This window comes from Sphaerodactylus townsendi, linkage group LG08 (assembly GCF_021028975.2).
Source record: "Sphaerodactylus townsendi isolate TG3544 linkage group LG08, MPM_Stown_v2.3, whole genome shotgun sequence".
Classification (NCBI taxonomy): Eukaryota; Metazoa; Chordata; class Lepidosauria; order Squamata; family Sphaerodactylidae; genus Sphaerodactylus; species Sphaerodactylus townsendi.
Genome location: NC_059432.1, coordinates 73383341 through 73409346, shown reverse-complemented (window position 1 = coordinate 73409346; position 26006 = coordinate 73383341). Strand labels below are relative to the sequence as shown.

The window sequence follows — 26006 nt, the reverse complement described above, 5'->3', positions numbered from 1 at the left end:
TATAGTTTCAATTTGTACACATATTTAACAGTGAAATGATGTGAACAATAGGTTGGTTCCTGATCAAGTGATGATTTGCATAGGTGAAACAACTAGTGTGGTGAACAGTATGGAGAGAAAAAATGTCCTGTCTCTTTGAAACAAAAGCTTAATAGGATGCTATTCACCAGGTGATATTACTTCCCTCCTTGCCATGAAAATCTTCACCTGCCCATTTCTACACACTAAGTGAAAATTGGTGGAAGGAATATTAACAATTTGAGATATGTAGATGACACTACTTACAAGACACTGGTACTAAAATACTAAATACTAAAATATATACATGGTCCTTCTGTAACTATAGGACATTCCTTCAGCTAAGTTAACTCACTTAAACGTCATCGGATACTGACAGAAGCTAGAAAAATTACTGCTGGCTATATGTGAATTCATAACCAATACATAGGCGTTTGCATACCGCGAGTGAAAATGGCTTGGCGATACGATGGGAAGCGGTAAAAGAACGCCAGGCGAGGCGTTATGCAGCACGCTTGTAGCCGGCAGAGATGCGCATTCAGCGCCGTCGTGTGAAGCAGCTAAACCGAGCGCCGATATTCAAACGCTTTAAACCCTCTTTTTTCCCCTGCTTGAAGCGCGTACGGCCCCGCACTTTCGGTCACGAACAACCGCAAAGGGAGCCGTCTTCAAAATGGCGACTGCCAAAGGCAGGTAAAGCTGGAGTCTGCTTGCCCCCACACACACACACGTTCGTCCCTGGTGCTTTCCCTGCATGGCCAAGCACCTTTCCCAGACCTATACGCACTGGGACTGACAACGGTAGCTGGGAGGAGGCGCACGGCGGAATGGGGGGGCGGAGCGGGACATCAGAACGAATCCGTTGTCCACATCGCACTGCTAAATGACGCTGACGTCAGACCACCGACTACCATAAGTCTGCCGAAGCAACATCAGCCCGAGCGCCCGGCTTCCGCCAGCTTCAGTGCGGGCAAAATGCGCATTTCTGCGGGGCTCTGCGGGCGCCAGCAGCTCCATGTCTGGTAATGAAACTTCATTATCGCATTAAAATTTGCGTATCAGCTGCTGGCGTTGAAGCGACCATATACCGCTTCCGCGACGCATGCAAATATGACGCCGCGGAACGGGTAAAAGAACCGCCAGAGAGCGTAGAGCGTCAGCACGCCAGAAGCGGAGGTGCTGCGACCGCTACCGCTGAACGCTTAAACCGGGCTAAGACCGTATTCAGAAACGCTTTTAAACCACTCTTTTCCCCCTGTGACGCATCGACGCACTCGCGCGAACACGCAAGGGAGCCGCCTTCAAATGGCGACCGCCAGACGCCGCTGGGTCAAATTCCTTGCCCCCCACACACACGCTCGTCTCCTGGTGCTTTCCTGCATGGCTGCCAACCTTCCCAGACCCATGCAGTAACTGGACTGACAGTAGCTGGAGGGGAGGCACTGACAGATGGGGACGGCAGGACATCAGGGTGCTCGCTGTCCATCGCACTGCTGGGCATGACGCTGGCCTGCATCGTTTCGCGCGCAGGCTACCCGAGACGCCAGCTTCCGCAGAGCGCTTCAGTGCTAACCGTCATTTAAGTGGGCCGCGGACGCTCTAGGCCCGGGCTTCGTCTGTGTGAACGCTTTTTTTTCGTGATGCGTCGCACTTGCTTTAATGCCATCGCTGCTGCTTTTGGCCGTGCGGAAACGGCCATAGACATTGGTTGGTATTCATCTAGAAGTTACTGCAGCACAGGTGAGGAAAAGCTACTCAGCAATATAACCCAACTGAAAAAGGATTTTCAAATTATGGTACAATGGAAACAAAAAAATCAATTCGAACAGCAGTGGGAACAACTATATCAAGCCACTTTAACAAATAACATTAAGCAATTCTGGCAGATCATAAATAGAAGGGCCCAAACGTACGAGTATCCAGTTGCCCCATATTTCCGCAATTAAATCGCATGGTTCAGTTATTTGCGCTTCTAATCTGTTCGAAGTGCTAGCCTTAACTGAATAATTCCTGATTCCACTTCTTCAATACCAGAGGAGCTACCAGATTGGCCTGAGGTTAATCCTCAAGAAGTGAGTAAACTAATCAGTGGTTTGAAAAGCGGTAAAGGCCCCAGGTCCTGATGCAATAATACCTAGAAATACTTAAATCCTCACCAGTGGTGGGCTACAACTCCTGGCTTCCTTATTTTACCCATGTAAATAACATCGAGCCGCATCCCAAAGATGGGGCTGGCATCTATAGTTGTCCCCAATCTACAAAAAAGGGTGATATTACTAATCCTTCAAACTATCGGGCCCCTATAAGCCTATTATCTGTAATTGGCAAACTGCTAATATGCAAAACTACTCTCCTTAGGAGAGTGGAAGATTGGGCTCAAGCAAGCAGAAGTAATAGGACCAGAGCAAATTGGATCTACACTAAAAATAAATCAACACTGGATCATGTAACAGTTTTAGCAATAACTTAGCTAACAAAAGTATAACTCACTATAATAACCGTAAACTGTTTGCAGCCTTCCTGGATTTGTAAAAGGGGCATTTGACTCCATATCTAGAGCCCTACTGTGGAGAAAATTGATCAAGTTACACATGGGACCCCAGACTACTGTTTCTTATAAAACAGCTACACACTTGCACTAGCTGCAGAATAAGAGCCGCAACAAAAGGACCGCTCACAGAAAATATCATCACAACCAGAGGGGTCAAACAAGGCTGTACATTGGCCCCCACTTCCTTAGTGATCTGTTCCTTAGTGATCTAGTGCCAACCCTCCAGAAGGCCAATGGGCATGTTCCCAAACTAAGCACTAAACACGTGCACCACATAAGCATTGTACAATGCTGATCGATTGACCCGTTCTTTCTTTCCCCACACTAAAGTTGGTCTCACTTTCGTCTCTTAAATTGCTGTGCTTTGGGAATATTGTAAGGAGGAACGAACTGGTAATTAACTATGAAAAAAACCAAAAATAATGGTGCTTCGCTTAGAAGACCCCCCCTGAGTCATACATGGACCATCAATAACAGACCCATAGAACAAGTTAAACCAGTTCAAATATTTGGGCATAACTCTTACTAGCAACCTTAATTGGGCGGGTACATAGGAAATTAGCACTCGCCTGCAGCTAACAACAGTGCCCTAGCAATTCAGCCGTTCTTTTTCACTGCTGAGGCCACCAGTATATACCCATCCGCATTGAAGGTGTTCCAATGCTAAATGCGGCTCTCAGCTTCTCAACGGAGCACCTACTTGGATCAGAGCTATAAACAAAAATATAAACACAGCTCCAGTCCACGTTTCTTCCCACAAAATGTACCATGGGCTTACTCAAATTGTGCTTCATGTATGCAGCCCCTATGTGTTTAGAACCTCGGGCCAAATATCATATGCCACGACATGGCCTGGCTGAGAACTGTCAGATACTGGCTAATGATCCCACTATTTGCAGGATCACTCCAGTTTGTTTACACCTCATGCTTTCCGACTATGCAAATTCTAGGTGGCTGAAACTAGTTGAGGGAAAAATCAACACTCTTGGCTTTTCATTAGAGTCGTTAGTCCCTCTTTCCCTATCAGAAGCATATAGCTGCTTGAAAACTAAGCTATTAGAACAAGAGTATCGGGATATGATAACAGCTGCGAGGAAAACGTGTTCCCCCCTGACCCTGCTTATTCCAATTGAACAAGGACACATGGCCAATTATTTACAGTGGATCACCAACCCTAAATTAAGAAGAGCTTTAACACTGGCCAGATTCAATCTAATGCCTTCTATGCTGCTCTATGGCAGATATCAACAAATTGATAAACATGCAATATGGGTCAGGTGGAGACACTCGATCATACCCTCTTTCATTGTGTAAGGTTTGCAAAAATCAGAATGTCACAATCTGCACTTATCCCATTTCTGTATAACAATCTAACTGATGCTCTTAAGATACCTATGCTTTTGAACAACATGGATCCCACAGTGTGTGAGAATGTAGCAAATTACTACTTACAAGACAAAAGTCTCTGGAAAAGACAACAAGGCTGAAAAAGTTGAAGGCAGCCAGAAAAGAGGAATGTCCGTTATGAGGTGAACTGATTCAGTAAAGGAAGCCATGGCCCTCAGCTTGCAAACCTGAGCAAGGCTGTTAACAATAGGTGGTTTGGGAGGACATTCATTCTTAGAGTCATAATTGGAAATGACCTGACAGCAGTTGACACACACAGAGAGAGAGGACATTTCTCCAGCCTGTTGGCAACCCAAGAGCCATCCCCAAGACATATTCAGACAGTGCTTTTTAGTCACTTGACATCACCTTAAAACTATGCTTTCCCCTGGAAGTCACTGTCTATGAGTGAATCAGATTCTGGGTAATTATTGTGTTTGGTTTAATTTTTTTTTCTCAGTCAGTAGACTAAGCTTGTTTAGGGTTCCACACACACACAAAAATACCAAAATTGCTGATTTTTTTTTTTGCTTGTTACCATGTTTTTCCCAATCCTCTCTCTCCTCACATTTCTATCACAGGTAATTTATTTCCTTCTTTTGCTAACTTTACCATTAGTCAAATGCACTTTGGGGACTTAATTAAAAGATTCTTTGAGTTCTCTGGATTCAAAGATATTTTTCCCTGTCAAAACTACCATATGTATTACATTAGTACATATAGGAACTCTGGTAACCTCCAGTAGCAGGTGGTGGCTGTAGAGAGTTAGAATATCTTTCAGTAACCAGTCTACTCCCCATAAAGAACTTGTGGTACACTTACGTGTGTGATATATTTTGTTTACACAGAATAGGTCTCAGGCTGTACATTTGCATAAACTTACAGATTCTTCAAAGCTGTTGGCTCGGATGCTTATTAGCCACAGAGTAGCAGGGGAGAGGGAAAGAAAGACACAGAAAGAGTAATGATAGGGAGCCAGCAGTATACCAGAATATTGGCAGCTGCACTACAGAAAAGTTGCTTACAAAGCAAATTGCTTGAGAAGAACCAATTTATGCATGACTGTAGCAGGTCAATAGTTTAAAATGGGGGGCTGTTCCAGGGAAAGCATTACCTCTTACCTAGGATTAAATGTTTGTTTAAAAGGGCACCTAGTTTGAAGCAGACTGTGTAGGCCAAATGATAGTTTTAAAAAAAAAACAGAGTTGATGTTAAATATATTAAAATAATAAATCATCACTATTCCGTCTAGGTACATCATTATTGCAAAACTGAACTTGCCTGGAGGTTTCTGGATTGGTTTGGATCTAATCTGGGAGTTCAGGATGTAGAATGATACATCATGCAGCTGATTACCAAAGATGGGAAAGGTCTCCTCTGTTTTTCTCTCAGCTTTGCTTATTTACAGGGATGGGGCACATAGAACTGATAAATCCTTGAAGTCACTTTCCATTTATATTGAAAACCTTGCATTAAGACATTCCAACAGCATTTTGTTGGACTTTAATTCACTTGCTGTTCCCATCCTTAATGTTAATTGCACCAATGAGTTTTGAAAGGAAATATTCCATGGCCTAAATGTCAAATACACTTTGGCAGAATGCTTTGAAAGAACTTTTTTTTCCTCATTGGCTAATTATGAACTGAGGAATTATGTAGCAGTTCAATGTCTGCTCTACAGTTTCTCTTGGAGGCAAATGTTTTGTAAGATATCAAGCATTTTTTCATGTCTTTTTGAAACTGTGAACTAGTGTTAAGAGCCACTTGGGCTTTTTTCCTCCTGTGAGTGTGAATTTTGGTGTATTCTCCTAAATGGGATTGTTAGCTTATGTGCACAACTCCTTGTCAGAAGCAATGGCATGGAAAAGAAGCTTTTAGCATGTTTTAATCCTGTCAGCCTTTTGTCATACTGATTTACACAGTGATTTGCATACATTATCCTGAGGAATTAAACAGTCAGAAAAAGTGCAATTATGTTTAATTTTCGCTGGTATCTTTTTTCTAATCTTGCAGATTTCACATGGATAAATGCCTTTATCATTTTTTTCCAAAGGTGAATCTAGAGCTGGTTTCCACATGTATATTAACCAAGAGTAAACATGGCCCTGTGCCAAGCAGGTTTCCAGGAATGTTGTAGAAATTACAAGGTGGGAAGTGCAAAGATAATTTGGGATGCTACCTTGGAACACTTTATTTATTCATGTCTGCATACTTTTTGGAGATTTTCAATTCTCACTAATTAAATCCCCCTACCTTTTTCTGTTTGCAGGTTATTTCCAAGATTTGTTAAACAAGTCAGAGAAGTCCCTTTATGAAACATTTCCTGGTATGTATGGGGACCTTTACAACCAGAACGTCAAGGTTTTCAAAGACTTGTATAGTGATCTCCGGCGTTACTACCGAGGCGCCAACATCAACCTAGAAGAGGCCCTCAATGAGTTTTGGATTCACCTGCTAGAGAGGCTTTTCAAACTGATGAATCCTCAGTATCACCTGACTGATGATTACGTGGAATGTATGGTGAAGCACTCTGAGCAACATAAGCCATTTGGAGAAGTACCAAGGGACCTGAAGCTGAAGGCAACAAGAGCCTTCATTGCTGTCCGCTCCTTTGTGCAGGGACTCGGGGTGGCCAATGATGTTATCAAAAAGGTTTCTCAGGTAGGTCATTAGCAAGAGTTCCTCCATAGTCACCTTTCCTGGAAGTTTTTAAGTGTTTGTTATCTCTTGATCAGGAAGACAACCAAGCCTGTTGATGATGGTTCTTTTTCAGTTTATATAAGGTTCAGCTGCCATTAGCAGGAAGCTGTAACAGTGTAACAACAGTGGCCCATCACATGCTTCTGGACAGTCCTAGGAAACCAGAATAAGCATGACTTTAAAAAAAACTAATTTCCCTAAAATACTCATATGCCTTGGTCACTCTCATAAAATTATTATTTGTCTAAAGGCCATTGTAGTCTTACCTTTAGTGATATGGGAGTAGCTGCAACATGGTTCTTCCCCCAAAGCTTCATGTCAGATATCTGTCATCATGTGTGAGAAGCCGGCATCAGAACCCCTCCTCCTGTCAATGTCACCCTCACAGAAAGTCTGGTAAAGTGTGATGTGATGATGCTGTGGTGTATGTTCCAGTGTGGTGTAGTAGTTAAGCACGGCAGACTCTAATCTGGTGAACTGGGTTTGATTCCTCACTCTGCCTCATGAAGTCTGCTGGGTGACCTTCAGCTAGTTGCAGTTCTCTCAGTACTCCCTCAGCCCCATCTACCTCACAAGGTGCCTGTTGTGGGGAGAGAGGGAAGAGAAGATGATTGTAAGCTGCTGTAAGATTCCTTAAGGTAGAGGAAAATGGGGTATAAAACCAACTTTTCGTCTTCCTCTTATAGTTTTCTGATGTTTTAGCGTGCCTTAGAAAAGATCCACATCACAATGTATGCAACGTCGGAAAGGTTTCCAAAACAAGTTGGTTCCCAAGCATGGGCAAATAATTTATCTCATATACTTTCTGTCTTTCTGAATACAGAAACATTTGGACAACTTCATGTACACACAAACATATTCTGGGAGTGGTGCAAACTGTAAGGAAGTATATTGACATGCTTTGTACCATGAAGTTATGTTAGTTCTCAGCATACGTGTGCTGTCTTTTTGTTAGATAATTCTTCAGATCATAGGTGCAAGGGGTGACTTGAAAGAAAAGAGGGAGGAAGACCAGTAACACTTACCTTTTTGTACCATGAGATTCACCAGCCTTGAAAATAGTCATAGTGTGACCAAAATGTAAAACCATGAATTGTATTAGCAATTGATCTCATCAGAAAGAAGGGTTAGTGATCCTTTGATGCTCTTAAGTTCAATCTGAAGAAAGAGAAATATTCATATGTTAACAGTGGTACAATCTTTCATTTATAAATGTGGTATTATAAAATCATTCAAAAGCACCAAAGCCTTGGTATATCTCATTAGCATCACACTCTTGTGACCCTTCAAGAAGCTTTAAGGGAAAAAGGAAGATAAAGAAGAGCAGGAAATGGCAAAATTGAAATGAGAGCCCAGTAAAACCTTTTATTCATCTCTTTTGTGGTGCAGTTTGTATTTGATCCTCATTTGCATTATCACTTCAGCCTTGTTGTGCTGGGCCTGAATAAATGAGTTTGACTTTAATCAGGCTTTTTCTCTTTCCTCCTTCCCCCTTGTCTCCAGTGTTCAAGGAGAGAGTAGAAAGTATAAATACCACAGGATGGGTTTCAGGGAACCTGATATTATTTCCAAGACTATAGCGGGCAGTTCCTCATTCCATCCGTTCCTTACAGGGTAGGGAATTCACCTATCTGTAAAGGGTGGCCCATTCATTTGAAGAGATGCAGAAAGACCATGTTTGCTCACATGAGCCTGTTGCATATCTAAGTGCTGGTAAGTCACAACTGACTTACAATAATTCCAGCAAGGGGCTTGCCAGGGAAGCAGCAAAAGTGGTTTGCCATTGCCTTCTTTGGTGATCTCCCATTCAAGTACCAACCTCGCTTAACTCCTGAGAACTCACAATATTGGGCTAGATCACGCCACCTTCCCTCCCACTAGTGACTAGTCTGTTACTTCCCATGAAATGTTCGGAAGCAACTCACATTTGGAATCATCAAAATGCACATCAGGACCTGAACTAGGTAAATATGTTCATGTCTCAATTGCCCTCTGCCCTTGTGTTGAAGAAGTTGGCTACATTACCCTCATAGAATCACTTTCTAATGATTTGCTTCTAGCCATCACTTAAAAGTGTGCTTGCAGCTGTTTGGAGGTAAAGCAGAGTTCTCTTAGGGTAGCCAAACAAAAAGTGGTATGCCAAAGTTTGAAAATACAGGGTTAGTTTGCTCCATATGCCTTGTTAGTAAGAACTACTTTTCTGATTCGTCTAATATTTATTTGATACCTAAGCCTAGTAAATGAGTTCACCTGTGTTTGTTTTTGCAATCACAAACAAGTATCTGTCAATCTGAAGTCTCCCTCCTCGTGAAAGCTATGATAGTTTCCTCCCCATAGGTTATGGAACAAACACAAGGAAGAGATGTTGTGCTACTCATAACAGGGTCTCTGAGGAAGCCAGCAAGTAATTGGCAAGTGAGAATATATCGCTGGCCACATGACAAGCAGGATGCAGTGATTTATTTGTTTTTAATGACCTCCTGCCTCCACGTTTTGCCCAATCAAATTTATTTTCTTGCCACCAGCTGCCAGACCTCATATCCCTCTAACATTTCAGCCATCTGCCTTTTCAATTTGTACTTCAGTAGGCTCCGTGTGCTGCAGACGTTTTTGCAGTGATTGAAAGGCAAGTGTGCAAACCTCGCAGGGGAAATGACAGAATGGAAGCTCCTTAAGGAGTACCAAGCATTAGAACAGCCCTGTGTCTACAACCACACTGTTTTCTCTCCAGAAAGGGCATCCAGAGATATCTTTCCCAATAGTTGATGAAAACCATTCTCTCATGGAAACCACTATGTCATACTTTGAACTTAATTAATTAGCTAGGTAAATATTGCTTTACTTAAGAAGAATGGAACATTTGCCTATTGAGCTGTTTCACTAAAGTGAACCTGCACATCCTGGTACATTGTCTGGTAAGGTGTCACCACCTGCTTTTCCTCAAGAACTCCAGTCTGTGACTGAAATATCATTTCCTTTCTCCTAAACAGACTGTGATGGATCTTGTATTATCCACTGTCCAGCAAACTTTTCTGTATCACCCTGATTTGTATCATCTTGCCCCTTTGCAGACGAGAAACTGTTAATAGTTTCATGCAGCTTCTTTTCTCACCCCACGTTATTATTTTTGTCAGTCACCCTGTGGTGAGATTGATATAGAAGTAGGGCAAGTAGAAGACCCAGCATGCAGTGGGGTCTACAGTTTGGCATGTTATTTTAAAATGGTGCACTGTGTTAGGAGAAATGTCTTGGTGTACAATCTTCATGGTTTTTAAGCTTATGGTTTTATAGATCTCTCTCTAGTTGTCACATTTGTAGTCTTGACTACAACAGCTTCTAAGTGATGATTGGCAGAGTCCAGCACAATCTCTGCTTCACCATTTCCTTTTCATTTATTATCAGTCTAACAATTAGCACTGATTTTTGAGACTAAGTTGCCTTCCTAGGGATGGAAGGACAATTTTTGCAAAAGAATAAAGGATGTAAGTGGTTATTGATATGTTAGTACATTTAAGACTGCTTGCTACTTATGTAAACATTTAATGTTAATATGGCTGGGTAACATAAACAACAGAATAGTTTTATATATACATCCCATTCTTCATTCATATATTCTATGGATTTATGCTGATTCTCTAGAACTGTTCCTCATGTTTCACTTGTACATGATAGCGTGTTTTAGAAATCACACTAGTGTTTAAAAACACAATACATTTAGTTTATCACTAATGTGGTTAGGGCTGATCTTAGCATACCCTGAACTGGGGTAGCTGCCAAGACCCATGGTTTTTGGTGGGTCCCACTGCCATTAACCTACCCATCCACCCACCTTGTCGACTGACTCCCTTTCTCCCACCTGCTCACACGTGCTCCACCAACCATGCTCCCATTTAAACATGCTGCCCACCATTATTGAGGAATAGCATGGTTATGGTGCCCTACCAACTACATTGGCGGGATCTATCTAGTGTCATCAGGTGAAGGACATGCATGTGGTGTGGGCAGCTGTGAATGCAGGTGGTAGGAAGGCTTGTGTGCAGGGGAAGGACTCACAGACAGATGGTGGAACCTATAAGTGAGGGTGGAAAGGGAAGTGCAGTCAGTGGGGCCTGGTGGTAGGCAGAGAGGGCACCCATGGAAACTGCCCAGACATCTCCCAAACCTGGAACCTGCTCTAGTTGTAGTGCAGCACCAATGATCAAATGACACACAATGTCAGGAGACCCATTTTCTAAATTCAGTCATCTCACTATTATACATGGAAGGTAAGGAGGGATCCAACTTTTAGATCAATTATTGCAGGTGGACAATGAGAACTGAACTCTCCTTTTATTTTCCACTGTAGCCTCTCCTTCCAATCCCTTTTTTCAGGTGAACTCACTTCTGGTATTTCAAATCAAATGATGAGAATAGCATCTGCAGAGGACAAACTCAGGATGCAATCTGAGGGAAAGATTAGCACAGGAATGTTGAATTCATTTGTTGCGAGGACCAGATATAACATAAATGGGTCCTGGGGAGGGGGGGCATGGCTGCTTCAGCTGGTGAGCCCCCAGCAGGCTCTGCAGCCCAGACTGGCACTGGGGGTGTGTGACTACCTCATCTTGAGAGGGCATATTAGGCCCATGAGCCAGCTGAGGCAAAACCCACCCCCACACTCAATCTTGCCTGATAAGCCCTCTCAGGGGACCAAGTATGGCCCCTGGGCTGCATGTTGGATACCTCTGGGTTAGCACTTCGCAGTCTGGGTTAGCACTTCATAGACTGGACCATCAGTCTATTGCCTTAACTGGAGCAGGCCTAAGTTTAAACAAGTGGATCTGCTTCCATGATGCCTAATTTGAGCCCAAATGCAGAGATTATGAACAAGTACAGTGGAAGCACAGATGTCCTTTGTTACCTGTTCTACCCCAAACTTACCCATACAAATGCTATTTTACTTTGTTTTTATTGTATTGTAAATTTATATCCCACCCTATCCCCAAAAGTCAGGCTCAGGGTGGCGAACAACATAACATCATACTATATTAAATATAACCAGTAAAATTGCAATCTATTAATAAGACCCCCTACTATAATCCAAACAGCAGTTATTCAAATATCTACGATTACGCCTGCGTCATTTGATCTTTGTCTTCCCAGCAGTTAAAATAAGGAAAGACGTCCTGACAAGGAACCCTCTCTTAAGCTAGATAGAAAGAAAGCTCCTTGATAACCCCGCCACACACATTTTAGATTATGTGTTTGTCTGTGATAAAGAGAGTGGCAGGCAATGAATCAGACTTCATCTTATTTTAGGAACAATATGTACGTGCAGATTTGTTCGAACTCAAAAGCCATTAGAAATGGGTGTTTCCAAATTATATACCCATTAGCCATACTTACAAATCAAATACACATACAATGTAAAAAGGCACTCTTGGAGTCGTTTGTGAAACTGGGCATTCAATGGCCTCTGCTGGTGTATTTCAACGACCCGTCGTTCTGCCCATCTTTAATGGTATAACCTTCCCAGCAGAAATGATCTACACATTGAACAGCAAAGGATGAAAAGAAATCTAATACTAATTATTGAGCTTAGAAAATATGTACGTGCGATGCCATTAAATGCATATATTAACGTAGATTAATGAAACATAAATTTCCTGCCATCTCCTTGGCTATGGTTCATAGAACTCTCACAGATAGTAACTTGGAATTGTTTACATGTTGCTGGGGAGGAAAAAGCATTTCTCTTGTGTAACTTTGCTCCAGCCCAGGTTCCTGTTTAAGCTGGGTTGCTTCCTGTGTAAAACAGCTACATATTTTTAATTGTGCAACTGACTATAGCCCATGTGGGTGTTGCACTGTTGTCCTAACTAACCTTATGTGGGTTTTGCGTGGGAAGGAGCCCATGTTGAACAAGACGTTCGACCCAAGTCATGTAGGTTTGTCTTGCTAGCATCATGTTTAGCCCAGGCATTTTCTGCACCATCATCAGAATGGGATGGTTGAGTTCTAAGGAAATAGAATGGACTGTACCACTTCAGTTCACTGGTAACAAATACTGTTTTAATTCTGCTTTATGTTCAAAGGTCCTTGGAGAAAGCTCTAATATATTGATGTTTTATTCCCCCTTTTTACATAGGAAACTAGTACAGCAGAGGTAGTCTCTTTCACTCTGTCTGTACTCGTTTTACACTTGAATGGCTTTTTAAGGTTAGGGAACATTCTAAAATGGCATTGCACACGAGTGTGAATGGGCACAGTCCAGGGGCCCTTCAAAATTGCATTGCCTCATTCTGCTCTGTGCCTGTTTGATATTTTCAATCTCAGAACAGCCACTTCATAGACCAGCTCATGCTTTCTCCATTTTCAGAGAGCCAAATCATCACATATGAAAAGGGAGGAGTGGGGAATATGTAAACCCTGTAGCATCAGAATGCTGTTTTTTGTTGCTGAATGGCACCCACACACACACACCCACCTTTCTTTTTGAAATGACTGATTTGAGTAATACATACTGTGAAGGTAAGTATGGGAATGAGGAGAACAAATGACCTCTCACATACAAAGTCTCAGGATAAATTCTTGCTTTGTTATCCTGTTGGCTCCAACTACCTTTCTTCTGTGAAGGATCCAGTGACTTAAAGGGAAGGGGGCCGAAAATGAACTGTCATATAGTAAATCTTGGAGCATTGTTGCTATAGTGTTGTGAAATGCACATTTTTGCTACCAAGCTAGATGCAACATGGAAGTGCATGGGCAGTACAATCCTGAGGGCCTCTGTGGTGGTCATGGCCAGCAGCTGCTGCAAACACAGCATTGCTGGTTCATGCCTTATTCACATTATACTTGGGTCAATAACAGCACAAAGACAGAGGCCAGTCATAAACCCTCACACACAAGACCAGAATCTTAACCACTGGGCCAAGGAAGTAGATTCAAAGGAGACACAACAGCAGGCTTTGGGCACTCCACTTGCTGGTCAGAAGGCTGCTGAAGGATAAAACTGGTGATTGAACAAAATGGGAAGAACTGCACAGGTCATGCTACCATGTCTCCCTATTGAATCACTGCCTGCTCAGATGCTAACATAAACATGTGAAGCAATGGTGAACATCACAAGCCCCCATAGTAGCCACAGTCATGTTTGTAGGGCCTTGTCAGGGTATGTGGTTCCACTCCACGGGATATTAATTTGCCAGGAAATCCTCTTGAGGTACATGCTGTGACATGTATTGATCCAAATATCAAGTATTGATCACGTGAGTGGGTAGTCTGCAGCTGTTCTGTCTACTGCTGCTGTTGCAAGGCAATGTTTCTCATGATTGCTTGGCCAACTGATCCACTGAGAACTGTGGAACAGCTGCCAGGCTGCCAAAGCCATCTGGGAGGAGAGGATATCCTGGCAAAGGAGTGTGTTAATAGTCCAGTATGGACTGCCAGTGTCCCTGCCCTCCTCCATCATGGGCATCACTCCTTAGTCATCTAGCTCAGGTTGACTCTATAAGCCCCCACTAGTGGTCTCGACTGTGGGAGCCAGCATTGTCAGGGTAGTGCCCAGGCTTGTGCAAAGGACATGTGAGAAACTTGTAGCTAGATTCCCACCCTTGCTCACTTGTCAGTGCCTTCAGGATAAGCCTCCAGAGATGGAATACCTGTTAGGGGCTTGAAATGAGACGCATTCACCACATGGCATGGACTTTGCTCTCCCTCTTGGGCATTAGTGCTAAGTATTTCCTCAGTGGTGGTGAGTGCCTTCGCTGTGCCTTTCCACCACTGAAGTGCAACGCCGTTCAATGTAAATGTGCATGGTAGTGAGCTCCAGTGCCATTCACCCTACTGAATTAGCACTGAGAGGGAGTTATTGGGAGCAAAAGAGGGGATTTGGTCCCCTCTGGGAAGGGGGAGGTGATAGGTTGTGGCTGCAGTTGGCATCCTGTACCCTGCCAGGGATATGAGCAGGGCTGCAACTTTGGGTGTTTTCATTGTATGGGTGCCTACAAGCTATGCTGTTGCTTTTCATGGTGTAACTTTCCACAGATTGGGAAGAGAGGGTGAAGCTGGGGTGGGTTAGTGAGCCAACTAACTCCCACCATGCTCCTGGGTCCACCCCTTTCCCTGGCAGTGCAGGGGATTGTGCCGGTGTTGCCTTGCTAGCACCCTACCTAGGTACAGTACTGCTGGGTTGCTCTGCCTAGTGCCTAGTCACCTTCCTGTACATTCTCCCTTCCCCCAGAATTGTGCTGTAAATGTCTTCTATTACAGCTGATTGTGGCACTTGAAAGGCAGATATTTGGGTATTTATTTGTTTATGTTTAAATAAAGAATTAACATACTCCTAGAAGAACTGCAGAAGGGTGTCGAGCATGTCTCTTTGTTTGTATCATAGCTGCACAATAATGGTTGGTGACAGCCTTCTTGAAATGTCAGTGTTTATAGTAAACAAGACACTGCCAGTGGGGAGGGGTGTTCTGTTGTATTAGCCTCTGAAATCAACTTCCATATATAATAACATACCATCCTCACTCATCCTGGTTAGGGTCCTGTTCAGGTCCTCGTCCTCACATTACTTCACCGATTTGACTTTGCAGCAAGAGTGCTGAAAACTTGGCTAAAATTGGAACTGACATTTGTACTTACCATTTTCAAACTGCCTGAGTTTTGTTCAGTTAAGCCCCACCCCCTTTGATAACCCTCAAAAATTTACTTGTGAGCTTGTCTATATCCTGAACATGGTCGGTCACTTCCACGACCTCCCAAAAAAGCTTTGGTGGTTTCATTTCAGGTTCCTGACGTACTGCTGACCTCCTCAAAAGAAATGTACTATTCTTTTTTTTATTTGAAAAAGTTTATTTGAATTCAACAGTATACAACAAGAAAAAAACACACATATATATATAGTAAAACCAAAACAGGAGATTCCTCTAATTGGAGTTTCCAGTCATACACAGGCAAAATAGATAATATACAATTTACAATCAGTAGTTTGGTGGACTTCTCTATCCCACTCCTAAGCGTAGATAAGAACAAAATAGAAGGTTACTTATTAGACATAATCAGATATAAATTGCATAGTTTTATAATTATTCAAACTGCATATTATGTACTTCTCCTAACTTCATTGTTGGGCGATGTTAAATTTGTCCTGAAAAAAAAAATTCTAATGTCATCCACTTTTCTTCTTTTTTCCACATCTCATTTGTCTGTCATGATAATTATATTAGATCTAAATCCATAAACATAAAAAAAAATTCATACCAATCACTTATTTGCGGTTTTTCCTTTAGAAGAAATGTACTATTCTAGGAATACTCACCCAGTATTTTTGGCCAAAACCCTTGGTCAGTTTCATCACAATGTTTTTGATCATGGATTGGTTCTGGACTAAAGTTTCCAGGGGTACAAGGATTTCAACTCTTGGATTTCCCCACAGCAGCCCAAAATGCAGTTCCTGTTTCTGTAGCAGCGCCTGGGAATTTTCTGTCTCCCAAGAACAGAATACCAGGGGACATTTTGGGCTGCCACAGGAGGGGAGAGGCAGGTAGATTGTTCTTTATGGGCAGGAATCCTTCCACCTGTGGAAATATCTAGCCTGGATTCAAGTGAGGAAAAGAAAGGGGCTGCACCCAGACAGAACAAAAGCAAGGAAACAAATGTTGCAGAGGGAACCAAATTCTGTAATAATTTTGCAAGTTCACATGCAGCTTTGTCAGGAGGAATCTTTCAGATTCTGTTAAGTAACATTCCTATTTATGCATCAAAGCATTCAAGCAAAAGTGAGAGTTAATGCATGTGTAGAAATGTTATCAAAAAGATTAAAGATTCCCCCTGATGAAGCTGCATGCAAAACACATAGGAGTTGCAAAAATATAAAAGAGTTTGTTTCCTTCAGCACCATTTGTTTCCTTGCCTTTGTTTAGCCAGGATCCAAGACAATGTAAACAAGCCCACAATAAAAGGGAATATCAAGGTTTAGCAACACAACTTGTCGTCATTTTTAAAGTTTTTAATACTAGAACTTGTGAAACAACTATCATCACAATGGGTTTTATATGCACATATGTTGAAGGAGTATGATTAGGGAAGTCCTCTGTGTTACAGATAGACCTTCATTAGGTTGTGCAGTATATGAGAGAGCACACAGCCCTGTTTCCTTTCTCTTCAGGAGGGAAGTATCACTGTTAAGGTCCCAGTTGAGCCAGTTCAGAATTGGAAGTAGCATGGGGGTGGGGGAGAATAAAAATAAAAAATATAAGGAGGTAGATAGAAACTCAGGTACCTTTGTCAGGTAGTATATATATGGACAGCCAGGATAGTAAAGAATTCTTGGGAGTAGATCACACCTCCCTAATCTATACCAGTTCTATACACCCAGATAAGTTGTGGTTTCACCTTTGACAGGGGAGTGACTAAAACTTCATATTCTCTTTTATTGTGGGAAATTGTTACAGATGCTGAAACTGGTGCCGAAGTAAAACTTCATTCAGCTATTCTTCGATTATATCAAGGGAGACCCATGTGTTGTATGTTTGAAGAGAGTAGCAAGCCTCTAGTTAACTTCTTAATTAGAATATCTTGGCACACAAACAATGAAACATACACTGAAAACATAGTGTGTTGCATTTGCCATGATTTGTCTTTCATGAGTTACATATTTATTCTGATGGGGTTAAATGTCTATTCCTGATCAGCATTTTCACAAAAAATGTAGGCAAGTCTGAACAAGTTCTTAACCCTAACCCCTCCCTAATATGGCCCTTGGAAAGTGCCTCTAATTCCTTTCAATTAAAAGGTAAAGACATATCTCAGGTGTCTGGCAGAGCATTCCTCCACACCTGCTCAAAGTAATCATGCAAGAACACATGTCAGAGAGAGGAGCCCAAATGCCAAGATTTATCCCTGCAGCAAGTTCTGCTGAGTGATTCCATGAATAAGAAACTTTACAGGATCTGTGTTTGTATAAAGATTGCATTGTTAATTCTCTTCACTGAGATGTCAAATGACATTAATAAAGACTTTACATTCTTGGAGATTTGACCTCAAATGAACTGATGTTAATGAAATTCTTATATTAATAAAAATGGCATTGACAGGAGTGCAGACAGGTATTTCAGCAGACGCCATCACCAGAACAGGATTGATGGTGCTTGACAAAATCAATTGTTGTCATGTACACAATGCTGCAGCGGATTATTTAAAGATGAACAAATTATGTGGGTACTCATTTTGGCTACAGTCCTTCTGACCTAATGGTCAGCCACCCAGAAATGGCAGGTTTTAATTTAATTATTGATCTGCTGATCGTTGTTCATTATAGTTTTAGAAGGAGCCCTCTCCTTCCACACCCATGTAACTTTTCATCAGTTTTTAATTAGCCACAGAAGTTGGACTTGTCAGCACGTTGAATGAAAAGTTAAGCAGCATTTTCAGATCTATTTCAGCAGTTCAGAATTGGGTGGGAGTATGTTTTGGAAGCACCTTCTTAGATCAAAGCAGCACTTTATTTCCAGCTGCCACAAATGTGAAAATTTCTGCAAATCATGAATATGATCTAGCCAAAACTGAGCACTTCCAACTTCCATTGATTTCAACAGTGATGTTATATGTAGTGATGTTCACTTTATTCCACCCAGGGGAAAACAATGAAGTGGCCAATGGTTAGATTCTGCCCCATATTGTGAGCAGAAGGTTCAGCCATTACAGTTTCTTGTGTGAGTGTGTACCTGTTATAGAAGGTATCTATTTCATCTTTATAAGTGGTTTGAAGCAGACTTCTAGTTTGGGGTATTATATTTTCTAGATGAAGAATATAATCCAAATCAGAGTTAGAGAATAAAATCAAGACTAAAAATATGCAAGTTCATTGAACATCACTAGTGAGTAGACTGAGAAACAATTATATTCTTTAACCAGTGTCTGAGATATCCTAACCCTTTCCTAACAGGATATTCCTACATCAATAAGGTCGCTCAAGTGCAGTACTATTGAAGTAATAGCTTTGGATGAGGTTATCAGTCACCAGTTTCACATCTCAAAAGCTGCAATATATTCTCACTTCAATATTAATGAAAAATGTGGAGATTATGCAATGGTCTTATCATTTTCATAACTAAGAGCAATATTAATTGTGGCTGAGACAAAATTTGTATGTGTATATATACACACAACTCTGTCATAACATAGTGCTAATCCTGCCTTGGTAACTCTAAGCCACCTTGAGCCAACAGGAAAGGCAGGGTATGAATATTTTAATAAATATCCCAATAGCTCCTATTCATTGGAGTATTCTGTTTAATTAAAGTTCACCACGTATTTTCACTACAATTGTTCAATCAGAATGGATTAGCTACCTAAAAAGTAATACATGTGTAGGTGGCTGGTAGGGAAAAAGTATCTAGTGTTTGTATCAAGTCCAACCCACTGCCATGAGGAATACACCATCAAAGCTGCCTTGACAGATGCCCTCCAGCCTCTGTTTTAAAAGTTCCAAAGAAGGAGACTCCACCAACCTCCAAAACCATGGATTCCACCGTCAAACAGCCCTTACTGTCAGGATGTTCTTCCTAATGTTTGGGTGGAATCTCTTTTCCTGCACCTTGAATCCATTACTCCTTGTCCTAGTCTCTGGAGCAGCATAAAACAAGCTTTGACATCCCTTCAAACATTTAGACATGGCTATCATGTCAGCCCTTAACCTCCTCTTCTTCAGAATAAACATACCTAGCTCCCTAAGCCACAACTCATATGGCATGGAATCCAGACCTTTTATCATTTTGGTCACACTCCTCTGGCCTGTTCCAGCTTGTCAATATCCTTCTTGAATTGCAGCGCCCAGAACTGAACACAGTATTCCAGGTGAGGTCTGACCAGTGCAGAAAAGAGTGGTACTATTGCATCTCTCTATCTAGACACTATACTCCTATTGATGCAGCCAGAATTGTATTGGCTTTCTAGGCTGCCACATCACACTGCTGACTCATGTTCAGTTTGTAGTCTATTAAGACTCCAAGATCCCTTTCACATGTACTGTTATCAAGCCAGGTATCACCCATCCTGTATCTGCACATTTCATTTTTTCTGCCTATGTGCAGTATCTTACATTTATCTCTGTTGAAATTCATTTTGAAAGTTTTGGCCCAGCTCTCTAATCTGTCTAGGTCATCTGGAATTCTGACCCTGTCTTCTGGGGTATTAGCTACCCATCCTAATTTGGTGTCATCAGCAAATTTGACTAGCGTGCCCTCTATTCCATCATCCAAGTCATTGATAACAATATTGAATAGCACTGGCCCTAGGACAGAACTCTGTGGCACTCCGCTAGTCAATTCTCTCCAGGATGAAGATGAGCCATTGATGAGCACCTTTGGGGTTCAGTCATTCAACCAATTACAAATCCATCGAACAGTGGCACTGTCTAGCCCACATTTTACTAGCTTTTTTGCAAGAATGTCATGGGAGACCTTGTCAAAGGCCTTACTGAAGTCAAGGTATGCTACATCCGCACCATCCCCTTTGTCTACCAAACTTGTAACTCTAAAAAAAAAAGACATTAGATTTGTTTGTTTCTGGCATGACTTGTTTTTGAGAAACCCATGCAAGTTCATGGACTGGTAAAATATCATGTTTGGAACACACCCTCTTTATTTCCATAGGGAATTCTGGTTCAAAATCATGTTCATTTAAGATTGTTCATTAAAAGCAGAAAAACTTGGCCTTTCTAGCGCCTATACACATAACTTATTTCATTTTAAGAGCAGGAGCTTTCATTTTCAGAATTACAGTTCACTGTGAAACATCTGGAGGGGGAAAGCGTTTGTTGAAGTGGACTGTAATCTATGAAAGTTCATGCTCTTAAAATAAAATAAGTAACATCTTTAAGGTGCTACAAAGACAGAGTCTTTCTTTTTAATATTTCCGTAGGAATCGCTCTCAGGAGTGAAACTGTGACTGGAAAATGTCAACATGCAGAATGTTAACATGGCAGTTTTAAGAAACCAAGCACTTCAGAACTGACTATAAATAAGCACTTGACAGGCACAAGAGAAAAGAACAACACAGGAATTCTGTCATACAAACTAAAATGAGGCAAGTGGTTTCCTGCTACCGGTTTTATTATACACACAGTGCTATTCTCCATTCATATATAGAGATTCTTTAGGATTGTGTTTGTGTGACATATTTCAAGGCTCAAATTTTATCCCCCAAAGTCTGAAGTCATTTTTTTCTGGCTTCTTGCAGCCTGCTGAGTGAGTTAGAGGCAGAATTACAGTACTGCCCTCAGCAGAGTTGCATTCTTCTAAGCCTGTTGAGTTCAGATTCTGCCTGTCCGGCTAACTGAAAAGAGCCTGGTTTTTGACACAGGTGAAGTTGCTTTGGTCCTTTGGCAAAAGGCAGATGCTCTCTGCTGCAGGCTATTGAAGTCATTTGAACTTTAGGGTGCTCAGCTTTCTAGAGCTTAAGGCCCCTGAGTATTGTCACTTTCTGAGCTGGTTGGATGAGTTTATTTAGAAAACGTATATGTCATTTTTCCAGAGACTTGCTCAATGCCATTCATAAAATAAAAAACAATACAATGAAACTATAAAAACAACATGAGAATTCTCAATATTAAAACAAGCTAGGGATGTAAACATATGCCTGCAAAAGGGGTTAGGCCACACCACACCTATTCCCTTATGAATCCACCTCCACAGTAATCTGTGGAGGCCCTGCTTCAGGTGCTGACACCTTCTGAAGTCAGGTGGGTGGCAACCTGAGGAGAGCCTTCTCAGTTATGGCACCAACACTTTGGAATGTCCTCTCCAGGGAGATTTGCATGTTCCCTTCTGTTGACATCTTCCGCTAACAAGTGAAAAGGGTTTTTTGTTGTTTGTTTTATTTGGCATTCCCTCAATGGTCCCTCCTTCCTGTCCAATGTTTAATTGCTCTGTCTGTCTGTCTGTCTGTGTGTGCGTGCGTGCGTGCGTGTGTGTGTGTGTGTGTGTGTGAGAGAGAGAGAGAGAGAGGCCCCTTCCACACATGCAAAATAATGCGTTTTCAAACCACTTTCACAACTGTTTGCAAGTGGATTTTGCTATTCCGCGCAGCTTCAAAGAGCACTGAAAGCAGTTTAAAAGTGCATTATTTTGCATGTGCGGAATGAGCCAGAGAGAGAGAGAGAGTATTCTAAGGCCGTTTCCGCACGAAGGCGGAAGCGGCCGGGTCGGCGTTTCCGACGCCCACCCGACGACGCTGGGACCCGGGTCCTCAAGCATCGGGCCCGGTTCCTGGAAAGCAGCCCGGGGCAGCCGGCGCTTGCTGGAAGATATGCCATTGGCTCTGCCTCGGCCTGACTTCCGGCATGTCCCCTGGCTCTCCGGCGCTGTCGCCAGCAGGCCTGGGGACACTTCTGGGGCCCTCGGGCAGCCTGGCCCTCCAGCAGGGCAGGGGGCGTGTCCCCAGGCCTCGGCGACGCGCTGGAGGCCCGGGGACAAGGTAAGTGCCGGGTGGGGGAGGCGTCTCAAAGCCGCTGCCGTTCGCTCGGCAGTGGTTTCAAGGCGGCATTTCCCCAACAAGAGCGCTTCCAAGCGCTCTGGGGAAACGCCGGCTTCGCAGCCCGAGGGCGGCGCGGCTGCGATGCAGCTGCACCCCCTGTGCGAATGGCGACTTGGAGACGGCGTTTTTGCCGTCCCCAGGCCGCCATTAAATGCCCGTGCGGAAACGACCTAACTGTTTTTTATTTGTTTCAATGATTTTATGATGGGGTTGATTTTAATCGTTTTAAAATGTGATTTTAGCATGTATGCTTTACATTGTCAGCCACCCTAATAGCCCTTTTGAGGACAGAAAGGCATAAATAATATATCAGACCTCAGACCAGAAGCAGACAGCTTAAATGAACAAACATCTCAATTAATAAAGTGGATAAAAAGAAAGTTTTGGTGTGGCACTTAATGTAGAGTAACGTAAGTGCCAAGCGAGCCTTAAAGACATGGTGTGGCCACTGGAAAAAGCCTGCTTGCCTTACCTCAGGCCACAAAGAACAGGGCTTGGAAGAGGACTCGAATGGCAAGTTAGACAGTATGAGATGAGATGATCTGGCCTCAAGTCATAAGGGCCTTTAATTTTAGAATTGTGCATGAAAACAGTTGAGTATCCAGTGCCAAGCTTTCAGCACAGAAATGATATTATCGTAGTGTCCAGCTCCCAGACCAATGGAACTTCCTGGACATTTTTAAAAGACAACTCTGTATAAAGTACATTAGCCTGGATATTACCAGATCTCCGATCCCCATGGCCAGATCATGCTTTTTGAGGAATAGCTAGAAAATGTGCTGAGTGCTACAGAGGACACTAGAGTCTTTAAGACGGGCCAGCTCTTCCGCCCTCAAGCAGCCTTGTCATTGACCAGCAGCTCCTGAGTCATGTCCAGGACTGAACTTCAATTTATTGGCCCTAATCCCCACCATCTCCATGTTCAAGGTTTCCACAGAACCACCCGGCTCAGCTGTTGAGGAGAAACGGAGCTGGGTTTCAATTGCATTTGGGTTGCATTACCCTTCAGTCCCCCAGGCTGTGTTTTATAGTAGTTTCTTGTAGACGCGGAATTGATACAATGATGTTCCTTTTAATAGGCCCTTTGTGTTCAGTGGCCTCATACCACGGGAAGTTCCTGTGCTCATCTTGTGCTTGTCATATGCAGTTAAAGGCCTCTTTGAATAAGAACAAGGAACAAAAAATTACCCATGGTTTTTTCCCCCCTCTCCATTAAGACAAACTGGGTTCAGTGCCAATGCACGGCAAACGGCTAGCTGCAGAAAAAGCCTCTCCTAATGCTTTATAAACAATATTTGTCAACTGAACAGCCTGCCTCTGCCATGCTTTCCGCTTTTTAAAGCATTAATATTCTAGTTTGTCACCCTCCCTTGACATTGTAGTAATGTTTAGTCAAGCCCAGGGAGTTAAATGAAAATCTTGCATTTTAAATAACACTTTTAAATGGGCCTTGCTATTTCAGTATAATAATGAAAGGGATGGGATTTGGGGTGTGTTGTTCTGTTTGGTTGATTGTTTTTTGTTCCTGAAAACTTAACATCTTTTAATTGCCTTGCTATCATTTGACAGGACTAAAGCGCCACCCAGTGATACCTAAAGGGTACTGGTGTCATCTAGGTAGAACTAAATTCCACACAATAGATTCCTACCTTCCGATCCAACTAGGGGCAGGTGTGGATTTCTATGTATATATCCCAAGCTGAATGGGAACTAAGTGCATAATAGCCCTTCGGGGATCGGGCGGTATATAAATTTAAGAAATAAATAAAATAAAATAAAATAAATAATTAAATGCCTTGTATGCTGTCCCATCTTCAGTCTAGCAGCCAAGGGAGTGCACGCTGTTTCCAGTACTCCCCTCCTGATAACTGTCCATTTACAAGAAAGAGTGGAGAGCTAGATTCAGAGCCCTGCACCACCTCGCTTGCCAAATAGCTCCTTGCTGGAATTTTAGCTTTTGCAAAAATGCCCTTACAGCTCTATCAATGCCCTACCCATGACATTGGATTGGATTCCAATGAGCGGAAAAGAAGATGTACTTAGTGCAGTTCTGTTTATGCAAGCTATAGTGCAGTTATAGTGCAAGCTATAGTGCAACTTGCAGTTGCAGCAATATCTTGGACTTCAATGAAATTTTTAACAAAGTAACAATATTATTTTGGGTCAGCTACACTTTTTTAATGGAATGTACAATAGATGGGTTGCATGGTTCTGTTTTAATTTGCTTTGGAAATTGTTATTGGAAGAAATACCTTGTGTTATGCCTTGTACTTCTGAAAGAGATACTGAAGATACGACCCTTTTCACTTCATGTACGCATGGAGTGTTGAACATATAAAGCTGCTTTATACTTGATTACACCAGTGGTCCATCATTGTCTACTCAGACTTGCAGCAGCTATCCAGGGTCTTGGGCTGAGGTTGTTCATATCATCCATGACTTAATTCTTACTGGAGATGCCACGGATTGAACCTGGGACCTTCCTCGTGCCAAGAAGATGTTCTACCATTGAGCCATGGTTTCTCCCCACATGGAAATCTTCCATAAGATCCAACTCTATATCTGCATTTGTGTAGTAAACATTTGTTTTTCTTTGATTAAGCGGTCACATTTTAAAAGGTGAATATCTTTAGCACTAGGCAGTTTTCAGTTCTGATAATATCAATTTTTAAATGCTTCTCTCTTCTGCTAGCAGAACCTGACTGAAGGGGTATGGCTGTTTTATCGTGTTCTCCATCATTGGAATTCCTGATGTTAGCTTTTTATGTGCAGGGGTCCTCTGATGCCCGGCAGTACTTTGTTAGGAGTCACAAAATGCTGATGTGAAGAAGGGAAAGTAGGAAACATCTGCTTATAGCATCCAGCCCTCTGTTTATCTCTTCCCTTCCATAACGATATATCTACTTTTCAATGTGGCAAAATCTGTGGATACTTAAATCCAGAGACTGGAGTCATGAACATTGCATGGTTAAAACCACCCAAATGGGTGGAAGCAGGAGTTGAAAAACAGAAGAATGAGCAAAGACAGATGATAATATGGGGGTTGAAAGGGGAAAGAAAAGCAGAAATACTGAGGAGAAGGGGATACAGGGAGGACCGAAGTGCTTCCTCAAGTTTTTGCAGGTTCACCAGTATTCCACTGGGCCCAGCCTGGCAGGGAACTCTACACAGAATTTTCTCAGGGGGTTGCAACCAGGGGAAGGGAAAGAGGGAAAGCAGAAGTTGGGATAGATGAAGGTAGACTGGCTGGTGGTTAGGTCTTTTGTGAGCTTGGAGTGGGTCTTCCCAGGAAACAAAGGACAGGAGCCTGCATGGGCGATAGGGAGGGGCCACCCCTCAGAATTTCCCTTCCATCAGTCCTCTGGCAAATTTCAAAGATTCACATACAAAGCAGAACCAGAATATTTTCTGCCACTGGCTGTTTCGGGCTCTGGACACCCTTGCACCCTTGTTAGGGAACATGATCCATGGTGGAAAACACACTACAGTGGCCGCAGATGGGGATGGCTGAAGGGAGGGGTTCTATGCTCTCTCAACGTTGCTGCATTACCAGGGGTCACTGAGGGTGCTGAAATGTCCCTACAGTCTGATATTGACCCTGTTCCTGATTCAGCTCCTACTGGGGGCCTGATGCCTCTCACAGCTCCTCAGTGCCCTTAGTCACCTCCAGCCAGCCTCCTCCACCACGGACAGTGAGTCTGGCCCTGTTCCCAACCCTCAGGTTTGGGGTCCCAGCCAGTCCAGGCCCTAATGCAAATTGCCATCAAGCAGAAGTGCCCTGAGGTACACTGAGAGTGGCTGAAGTTCACCTCCCAGATGGATAGCTGAATGG

The 26006-nt window shown here is 42.6% G+C and overlaps 1 protein-coding gene across 1 annotated transcript in view; it reads left to right on the top strand.

Annotated features, from left to right (window-relative positions):
* The window catches only part of GPC1 (glypican 1), a 245336-nt gene that overhangs the window by 202571 nt on the left and 16759 nt on the right, over positions 1-26006 (top strand). The window contains exon 3 of the mRNA XM_048506840.1: positions 6225-6616. Within this exon, the coding sequence (XP_048362797.1) occupies positions 6225-6616 (392 nt within the window). The remainder of the gene's footprint in view (positions 1-6224; positions 6617-26006) is intronic.